Genomic DNA, 10,650 nt, shown 5'->3' with positions numbered 1-10,650 from the left:
AGAGCAGTCGTTGCAGATCCCTGCTTGTAAACACTGCAGCAGCAATACAAGTTTCACCACACCTACCTAGACCTGCTGCAGCCTCCCTTCCCACCCAACCTTCAGAATACTGGACCCCAGCTCAAGGCTGGGATTCGGGAGTTTTGACAGCTCCGCACAGCCTAGCACAGCACACATTTACAGACAATTCCTGGAGACTCGAGACAGTACCTTTATTCGGCGGGTACTTCGGCTTTTTTCCTCCACCTACTAGTGCTAAATAGTTGCAACGAAACAGCATTTCGACATGGCCAACACCGCCTTCTAGAAATTCTGGAAGACAGATGTATTTTATTTAAGAGCGTCACAGCCTGTTAAAACACCTTCTAATTTTTACTGAAGTTACAACAGAAGTTTGCATTATCTAGCACGCTGCTTGGACACCCAAAAGAGACTTCTTACCCCAACTAAATTAAAAACAACAAAAACCACAATACAGAATCCTCCAGGAGTGGAGGTGACAGACATGAGATACCTTAGTTACCCTAACATCACATAACTAAAGGTTTTTGTTTGTTTTATTTAAGATTAGGATTCTCAGTAAAGCTGTTTTACTCCTCGCAGCAAAGATCCCTACTGCCGATGTCAGACAGCTGGGACAGGCCTCATTTCATAACAGAGCAAACAACACAGCAGCATTTTAAAACTCTATAGAAACATTCTGTGAGAGCAGGTCAAACAATATCATGATAGCTTAACCATTTCTATGGTAGTGGTTTTGTAAAAGCATTTAGAAACGCTGATTAATTCATTTAATTTCTTTCCCCAACTAATTCCCCTCACACACTCTTCAAGTCTGGTGTTGCTCTCTTATGCCAAAGCTGGGCATTTAAAGTAAGGCCAATACTATGACCAACAAGGCCATGAACCTTTTTATTGCAAGGGGCTTTGTTTATAGTCTTGGTGGATTTGAGGAAAGAAGACAACACACATGCAGTAAGTGAACCAGAATCTCTAGTTCTGTTCTCTGGAACATCCCATAGCTGCTAGAACAGTAAAGCACGGTCCAGCTCCAGTGAGCCTCCGCTCAAGTTTTACACAATGCAGGAAATGTAATGAAAGCAAAACAGATCAGCTGGTACAGTCAGTTTCTTAATTACAGTGCTAGGAAATTCTTGTTTTCTTCTTAACCTTATCTGCAGAGGAAGCAGAATGAGGCACCATGCTCATGGAAGAATAAAGCATCAACCAGGGGATTTCGTAATAAGTTTTTCCTATCTGATGACATTTGAGTGGGTCTTGGTTTTGTTTACATAGCTTAGAGGGAAGCTTGGCATTCCACAGGGGAAGAGGGAACTGAACTACCAGGAAGAGAGGCCATAACTGTGGCCTTCAGATGATCCAAGTCAAAAACCAAACCTCGTCCTTTAAAACACTGTCAAACACCTCCACAGAGGGACAGGATCCAGTAAGACTCATAGTTTCATCCGTCTTTCTATTTCAAAGCTAGAGGGAAAGTCCAAATTTCAGAAGGAATCAAGAAAGACCTACTGTCAGAAACAGGGATAGGAGAAAGGAAAAAAAAAAAAAAAGGGGGACGTGGGAGGAAATACTACAATGGAAAGATTTGGACATAAGCACAAAGGATAGGATGAAGGGAGATTCAGACATCAAGAGGCACTACAGCACATCTGGATGTTAGGGTCTGGCCATACAATGCTGAAAATAGATGCCTGGAAAGATACTCATGTTGGAACAGTTAAGCCTTGGATTTTGTACAAGTCGTTGTGGTTTCTTCAACATGACTTTTGACTGCTGAATTTCCGTCCAGAACAGATGTATGGGACCACTACCCCTGTCTCCACCAGATCCTCCTCTTAACTCCATTAAAGCATTAAAAGCCTGACAGCACATGCTGCTATGAAGTATTTTCACTAGAAGTCTGAAAATACTCTTAAGTATGATAACTTGAGACTTTAAGAACGTGTGATAAGGTGAATCTATGCTAGAACAGACACTTGATTCATTAGATTTACAGCTCTGACTGGTGACGCTTAGATAAGCAACTTTATGGAAACCCGTAAGGGACACAAAGCAGGGTGCAAGAATTAAGACTGGGTTTCGTGCTGATATCAAACAAGTAGACGAGTTCCACCTGGGACTCTCCGCTCTGCTGACTCACAGGGTTAAACATACCTGAGCAGTGAACAGAATTGATAGCGAGAGGTCAGACTATGCTGGATGTAGAAATACACAGAACAAAGTGTGAAAGGGAATCCGACTTGTAAGAAATGAGTCACAACAGTTCTCTGGAGTCCTTGAAAAGTGTCCAGAGCTACCATCAGGGAGAGTTTTGGCAATGAACTCAACGGGACCTCAACCTGACTTCTGATTCTTTTAGCACGCTACCCCAGATGTCAGCTCCAAGACACGATGCTCACAGAATAATTTACTGTTAAAAACAGAAAGTGGCTTGTCAGCTTTGGCCACGTGAACAGTGGTTTCACAGGAATCGCAGTGCTATTTAAAGTACATTTTTCCTTCTCTCAATCTCCTTTCTAGTTTATCACCACAGACTGAAAGCACTGGGAAACCTGTTTAGCATGTCAGTTTTCCTCCTACACTTGGGGTTAGGATCACAGTGTTGGATTTCATTTTCCCTTATTTTGACCCAATTACATTTGCTTTCTGGTGAGAGCCCCATTACCTGTTACCACAGCTCACCTACACTTCTCTGTTCAGACACAATTGGTGCTTTACTGCATTGAGATGGGCCTGGATTTTTTAGAAATATAGAGAATATGCAGTGTAGAGCATTAGAGGTCTCAATTCAGTGCTCTTGCAAGCAGTAATCTAAGCAAGTACAAAGTGTTACGCTCAGATCTCCGGTAAAAAGGCAGTAGTTTTATTGTCATGTGAGATCACCCACTGCACAAGAACAGAACTTCTCTTGGTGACACACAATAGTACTGCAGCAAGCAACTCTTCTCACACTTGTGAGCAGCCAGACAACTGATCTCCTAGCCAGGACAACAAACGTTAGCAACAGCTACTGTGGGTCAGCTGCTGCAAGAAGGTGAGAACTTCATCAGCAGCCAGCTTTATGCAAATTAATAGCACCTGAACATCTGACAAGGCAGTGGCATAAGTGAGAGTCCCTCTGAGACCAACCTGGATTTCCTTCCTGAGACTTGATTCTAAGCCTCCCAGTGATGTAAAAGTGAGAGCTAGGCAAGAATCTTACAGGAAAAAAAAAAAAGCGCAGCTCAGGAGGCTGAGCTTCCAACACAGAACCAGCACGGTAGAATAATTAAGCATTTTACCTTGTTTCTCTTTTTCTTTGAGTGGATCTGCATTATAAACTCGGAATCCATTTTCCATTCCACATGCAAAGCATCCTGTGGTAAAAAGCACATACACAGATATATACACACACATATAGTCATCGTGAGGTCCGCTGAAGATCTACGCCAGAACCAGGTTAGGAGAGCATTACTCAGTAACTGCGGGGTTAAAAGTAGGCCCACGACCACTTGCCAGCTTTGTTAGCGTTTGCATGTGAAAAGCATTCAGAGAAGTTGCCCTCTGCGGTGGTTTCTATTGAAAGTGGAAAGTTCTTGGTATTCTTTTTTGACAGGTGAGGAAACAATGGAAGGAAAGGGGAGCGATTCACAACCCATCTGTGTCCTACACGCAGTGCCAAGGGAAGGAAACCTGCCTCAGCACGGTTATGGTCTCACAGTTGTTATGAAGCAAAACCCCTCCTTTCTTACTAGGTCAGAATTTACCCCGTGATTACAAGATATCAAACACAACCCATTGCTTGTGTTTCTGCAGAAGAGAGCTTATCAAGTGTAGTTTTTTAAGAAAGCTCCAAGCGAGCCCAGGAGTGTCAGATCCTAATAACAACATGACAAGAGCCTAAGTCTAAACCAGGAAAAGAACTGGAAAAGTTAAATTTTAGAACTGGAAAAGTAGAGAAAAAAAAAGTAAAGTTTTACCTACACTTGCATACAGAAGCACAAATGTGCCTTCTTAGCAGAATCCAAACTAGCAGCATCCCATCCTGCTGCTTTATCCGCTAGTGGGTGAATGCGGTTACTAACATAAAGAAGTGCCAGCGTGAAGTCGGAGCAATTACAAGTCATGAAGCAAGCATCACCGAGACAGACTGACAGAACAGTAGTTGCTATGCAGTTTATATACACCGCATCCAAAATGCGGTTACAGTCTTCAAGGTACTGGAGCAACGGAGCTCGGCCCCATTCTCACACACTGCGATGGCTGCAGTGGTTTAACTCCCAGCTGCAAACCAGGGAGCTGTGTTGAAAGGCCCCCGGAGGGGAAGGAGGCCCTCAGGCCCAGCCTGCCCGCTGTGCCCACACCACCTGCTCAGATCCACGCGCCCAGCGCCTTCCTCCCACCGCATCGCTGCGGGGCCGTGCCTCCGAGGCTGCCACAGGGACTCAGAAGGAAAGGGGCACACGTGGCCAGACAAGATGGTAGCAGGCCTGGCTGTGTTGTGCCAAACCATACCTGCACATAAACTCAAAGGACAAGGCACGTGTGCTCACTGAAGGGCAAGCAAGCAATGTTCACTACGTCTTCTGCCACTCACACCTTGATAGGGTTTAAGATGTCAGAAGAAACAATACAATAACACCTTTCTCCACACAGTCTGACCATCACAGCAGTAGCTGTTATATGGGAAAGCCACAGCACAAAGAATAAAATAATAATAATAATAAAATCAGTGTTCTCACGTAACAAACCTGATCCTGACAACAGCACTAACTTAAAACCCCCACAGCTTCAGAGGGAAGGGGGAGAAGGTGACCAAAAATGCCAATTTGAGGTTCTTTCTTAATACTTCAGGAGTTTCACTCCAAACAGTACTTAAATACCAAACCAACCAACAACAGAAAAAGCCTTACATACGTGCTCTGCTTTACAGACCAGTATCTCACAAGTGTGTGGGTGTAAGCTTGGAAGCATCCTTAGGGTTCCTGTTCACTGAGCTCATACATACAAAGAAAAAACTTCTCTAAGATCCATTTCTGCAAGCCTCTATGTAGAAAGGGAAAAACCCTTTTCATGTATCATCATTAAAAGCAGAGTCACAGGCACAATATACTGATCTCTTCTAACAGCACAATAGTCAGTGAACAGGAAAAAACAAACCCAAACCAAACCCTAAAACAAACAAAACAAAAACCACAAACCCCCAAGCCCAAAAGACACTTTACCCTGTCCAAACTGCTGTAATGAATTAAGTGCGAGAAGTTCTTCTTTACCCACGTAAATGCACAGGAAATGAAAACAAATCAAACACACATACACGAAAACATATAATAATTACAGAAAATTTAAAAAATATTTACTTCAATATGTTTAAAGTAAACTCAATTAATTCCCCTTCTCCCTTCCTGGCACATCACTCTTTAGCTTGCTCTGACAGCTAAAGAGCTCCCTGCATGGAAACCACAGCACTCACAAGCTGCCACCTCTTTCAGTATACTTTACTGGGATAACTAGAAGAGAAATGATAATGGGAACATTTCTTGCTACAGGAAGTAATACTGCACAGGATGAGAACTAATCTGCTTCTGGTACCTGCAGTGTGTATCCATATAATTGTTTCTTCAGTGATAGTTTTAAATCAGCATATCTTATTTCCAGGAGAGCCGAAGAAGGATGGTGAAACTGTTCTATCCTAAAAGAGCAGTTTTCCTTGTGTTAATACCCGAAGCTTATAACAGACCTAAACAGAACACGCCTAATGCAATAAAATGCAGACGTAACATTTCCTGTAGCACTGCTTCAGCTTTTCTGCAGAGCTAACCTTGTGACAAAGGCATCAGCTGCTTTTCATTTCTTGGGAATATCTCCATTTTTAACTGGTGACAACAAAAAATGATTAAAAAAGAGGGAATGGGGTCAATGTTGATATTCCACATACAGTTGATTGCTATTGACAGATACACAAAGTTCTTAGTCATGGCAATCTCTGAGCCAGACGAGGGGAAAAAAAAATATATATATAAAAAAAAAATAAAGATGACTGCACATTTTGATTCCAGGTTATGGAAGCAGTTTTGGAGTCCAGTGTTTCCTACCTGATCCCAGTATTTATCAGTGGGATCACAAGCCCACCAGTTCACCTGTACCGTATAAGCTGTATGTGTAACTGGCAAGGGGCTGCCAGAAGCAGAGTGAGGGAATTGTTGCAGTAATAGCTGTACTTCCTCGGCAGGAAGCCCACATCTCATTTTTGAGAAGGGACAGGCATGCTGTCAGAGAGCCACTGACAGAGAAGACAACTTGGACGCTTTTAAAAGTTTTGATTCAGATGCAAGGTAAAACTGCATCTCCCCAGAATTATTGCCCTAACCCGCAGCTGTGCCTGTTCCTGCAGTAAAGTAGAACTTGCCAACAGTCCCTGCGAGGCTATGGGGGGCTTTTATCTGCTCCTCTAAAAACAGAGAAAAAGAAGGGGTTAAATTCACGACTAAGCTAGAAGATGCCAAAAGCTGACAGAGATCTGCAGGCTGTATGGCCTACCATCCATAAACCGCCATAGCGAAGCCTGGGGACATTAGCATGCCAGAAGCAATTCCTAGCACGTTCATTTTCCTTGCAACAGAAAGTTTTGTCTAAAGCCATAAGAGAAAGAGCAGAAATCGACTCACATCCTAATTTGAGGGGTGCTATAGCTGAGCATTTCAGGTCACCAAATGAGCTCAAATGAGTAAGCCAAGTGTTTCTACACCAGAACATGTCCACGCCTCAGCTCTCCAACTAGCTTTAGACTACAGCAGTGACAAAAGAGAAACCTGTCGGTAACTGACAGGAATACTTTCTGGTATGGAACTTATTATCACCGTTTGCCTATTCATTTCTGTCAAGTGCTTTAACATTCCTCTGAAAGCATTAGAAAAGTGAAATTAAGAACATAAGAGCATTCTGTTTTCAAACACCTGAGAACACCTTGCAACACAGGCCTTTTGTCTGCTTCTAAATTTAAAAACAAAAAGATGGGAAGGGTACCCAGTGTGAAGGCACAGCATTGCTCAAAACAGAGCAAGGGAAGTACGCCTCAGAAAAAATGCGGACGTTAGCTTTATCACTCGTCAGCCACGGAAGTTAAGACTGGAAGAGCCTTATTAGATCATTCCTCCCATCTTCCTATCGTTATGGGATTGGCTCGTCTTAAATTACTAAGAAATTAGGTTATTGTGACAATATATGCAGACACCCACACTACTAAGCTTCAGCACTCAAGTGACTCATATTTCTATTCTGGGGAGAAGCAACATGGAAGAAGTAAGCTTTTCCTCCTAACTTGCCTTTGAGCAGCCGAAGACGTGCCCTTCCAGAACACTCGGAAAATGCCCTGAACTAATAGAGTTCGCGTGCTATCTGCAGTCCACAAGTCACCACCACAAGTCATCACCACAAGCATGAAGAGCTGCTGGAGCCTGCAAATGAAAACCAAACTTGGTTTTTGTTCACTTCTTTTTGGTTGTTGCTATCCAGGTGGCTAGCCAGGCTATGTGGGACAGGACTTGAATACTGTTGGGAGTAACCACCTCAGCTCACGGAGCACACAGATGCCACAGACAAGTTCCTTAACGTGCTTTGGATTCAACATTTCAAAGGAGCATTTAATTTATGTTAACTGCTACAGAATTTAGGGAAGCCTTTGCAACGAGAACAAGTTTTACATGGTAAAATGATGTTCTGAAGGCATTTTGCAGGAGAAGTGACTCCTACCTTCTTATATGGTTCTTCTGTACAATCCAACCCCATCACAGGCCAAGTATCAAACATTACAGACCTCCACAGATCTGCAAGGAAGCACATCCTTGCTAATCTTTTTCCATCTCTGCTGTAAATGCGAGACCGAAACACGTGTAAACAGAGTTGCTCAAGAACAGACTATGCCATTGTTTTTGAGTTAACAAGGTTGCTTGAGCAGAGCTACCAAGAAGCTCACTTCATTAACAGCTTGATATACTGCCGACAAAAGCATCAGCAGAGATGTTACCTTGGAATCGCTGAGTAAGTCTCGCTAACACATCACTTTGAGAGCATCAGCAACAGGTATGGGAACTGCCACCTGCAGTGACAGAGGCTGCAAGATCATCTTAAGCAAGAGCACTATTTGGTAAGACCAGGGGGTGTTTCAAAATGATGACTTTCCATTCCTTTTTCCACAAGAGGACACTTATTCATAGGACCGGTGCTATTTTTATGTTGTAAGAGCAAGATGAGGCACTGGGACCCTCTCTCTGTAACAGGGCCTCCCTCTCTCCTAACAAAGAAGTAAATAAATCAAGCACACAGCTCTCCAGCTCTCTGGTGGTCCACAGACAGTGCCCTGTGGTCACCCAGGGGTACGATCAGCATTTAAAAAGACATTTTACAGCTCAAGCCAGACACAAAGTCACAGCTCGGATTTTACACCCGAAGCATTCACCCCCGACAGCCACACTCCGCGAGTTACCCTTCCAGCAGCACGCTTTCAGGACACCCTTCAGCCCAGTTTTTGGGATAGATGCAAGGCCGGCTGCAGCCACGCACCCTGCGGCGGGGCCAGGCCAGGCCCCAGCTGCTGGGGCACCCCAGGGCGCCCACCCCCGGGCTCTCCGAGAGCCGACAGGGCACGGAAAGGACCGAGCCCCCCTCACACACGGCTGGGAGGATTCAGCCGGGGGCTGCCCGCACGGCGGCGGCCGGGGCCGAGCCCTCACAGGGCCCCGCACCCCTCAGAGCGCGCCCGGCCCCCTCAGAGCGCCCCGCTCCCCTCACGGAGCCCCCGCTGTCCTCAGAGCGCCTCACCCAGCCCCTCCCGGCCCCCCCCCTCACCGTGGTCCTGGTTGAAGCCGGCATACAGCAGCCCGTTGCCGTGCGGGTTGGCCGGCAGCAGGTTCATGGCTCCGACCCGCTGGCCTCCTCCCCCCCCCGCGGCCCCTTTAAACCATGGCGGCCCCCGCCCGGGCCGAGCCGAGCCGAGCCGGGCCGAGCCGGGCCGAGCAGACGGCGCCGCTTCCGCCCCGCCAGGCCGCGCCGCCGAGCGCCGAGCCCGATCCGGCCGGGCGGGGAGCGCCGAGCGATCGAGCCGCGCCCGTGCGGAATGGCGGCGGGAGCGCGCGCGGGGCTCTGAGGGGAGCTGGGGGGGCTCTGAGAAGGCTCCGAGGGGGCTGCACCGGGCGTGGGGGGCAGGGGGCGGGGGGAACACCTCACAGAAAGCTTGCGTATGTGGCTGACCACGTTCTGTGACTTGACCCTGCCCCAAAAAAAGGACAAAAAACTCGAGCATCAGGACTGTCAAACGGGGGGGAGGCAAAATTCTTGGACGCTTCAAGACCCAAAGCCCGAACAAATCGATCTGAGTTGTACAGCGAATTCAGTTCGAGCAAGACGCTGGGCTGCACTGCCCTCCGACCCAAAACGCTCTGAGCTGAGAGGAGCCCAAAGCCCCCACTCAGTGCCAGCTATTGCCAGCCCTTCACCTGCATTTAATTCCCTTTCTGTACCTGCTCTGTGCCTTCCACATCCACGGCTGGATGATGAATTTCAGATTTGTGACCTATTTTTCTCCAACATTCAGCTGGAAACTACCCCAGCTGGTCAGGTTAGTGGCTCACCAGAGTCCAGGAGCTGTGTCAGGTTCTGGCCTGCAGTGAGTCACTGGTGCCCTCCTCTTCATGCACAAAAAGTCACTGAATACTTCGTTTTCTCAGACAGTCACGATATCTGGTACCTCCTACATGACCCCCCCCGCTTTTTTTAAAAAATAAAATAAATCTCTACCTAAAGGCTCAGGCTTTACTTAGTACATTTGGGAGTGCTGCTCCAGCCTCTCTTTGGCATGTCTTTACACTCACTAGCAGGAGGAATGTAGAATCTGACCTTGAACCACAGATTCCGAAGACACGTGTTCATATTAATGGTCTCTCCTGCTAGGAGAGACCATTAATATATACTACATATGCTACTACATACTTTCCATATATACTACACAGTATATATGGAAAGGATACAAACTATTGAGCCAGTGATTGAAGGGAGCAAGATAATGATTTAAAAAAAAACTTAAAACAGGATGCAAATGCGCGCAGCAGAATTCTTCATCCAGCACGCAAACATAGCCAGAACAGTCCCAAAGAATGGGTACCTTGGGCTCTGCTCTAGCCTCTTGTAGCCGCAGGCTGCTATGTATGTTTCCTTAAGCTGTAGGGATGTAATTTCTACAGCACAACAGCTTTGCCCGACACCTGCAGCACTTCTATGCATGGTCCACCAATGTACGCAGCTTTCCCTGTGGAGCTCACACCAGCAGGTGGAGCCTGCTTGTCACCGAGGGAGTTGGAGCAAAGCAATCCGACAGAAATTCCTTACACTGCACTCTGTTTTGCCGTTTAGTCTTTAATGTGAGAAGATGTGGTTTTGATCATGCTTTTCTTTTAAAGTAGTGTTGCATTTATTGGTCCAGGTGCTGACATAACTTAGGCATTTTAATGGCTTTAATTTTCTCTACTCACATACAGAGGCTGTGGAGATCCAGTCTGACTTAGGGGGAATACTGATATTTAACTTGATGGTATCTCACATTTGTGAAGACACCTAGAAGAAACCGGGGTCAAATCACACCATCACCTCAAAGGA

The 10,650-nt window shown here is 46.0% G+C and overlaps 1 protein-coding gene across 2 annotated transcripts in view; it reads right to left on the bottom strand.

The window, feature by feature from the left end:
* WDR45B (WD repeat domain 45B) overlaps positions 1 to 9,056 on the bottom strand; it is a 17,154-nt gene extending 8,098 nt beyond the window's left edge. The window contains exons 1-3 of one of the 2 annotated variants that reach the window (XM_035342736.1): positions 8,848 to 9,056; positions 3,303 to 3,377; positions 211 to 312 (exon numbers count right to left, since the gene is read on the bottom strand). In XM_035342736.1, coding sequence (XP_035198627.1) covers positions 211 to 312; positions 3,303 to 3,377; positions 8,848 to 8,914 — 244 coding nt within the window. In that variant the 5' untranslated portion in view covers positions 8,915 to 9,056. The remainder of the gene's footprint in view (positions 1 to 210; positions 313 to 3,302; positions 3,378 to 8,847) is intronic. The other variant, XM_035342737.1, reaches the window with a different exon arrangement.
* Between the last annotated feature and the right edge of the window lie 1,594 nt (positions 9,057 to 10,650).

This window comes from Oxyura jamaicensis, chromosome 18, assembly GCF_011077185.1.
Source record: "Oxyura jamaicensis isolate SHBP4307 breed ruddy duck chromosome 18, BPBGC_Ojam_1.0, whole genome shotgun sequence".
In the NCBI taxonomy this organism is placed as follows: domain Eukaryota; kingdom Metazoa; phylum Chordata; class Aves; order Anseriformes; family Anatidae; genus Oxyura; species Oxyura jamaicensis.
This window is presented reverse-complemented; position numbering and strand designations above follow the sequence as displayed.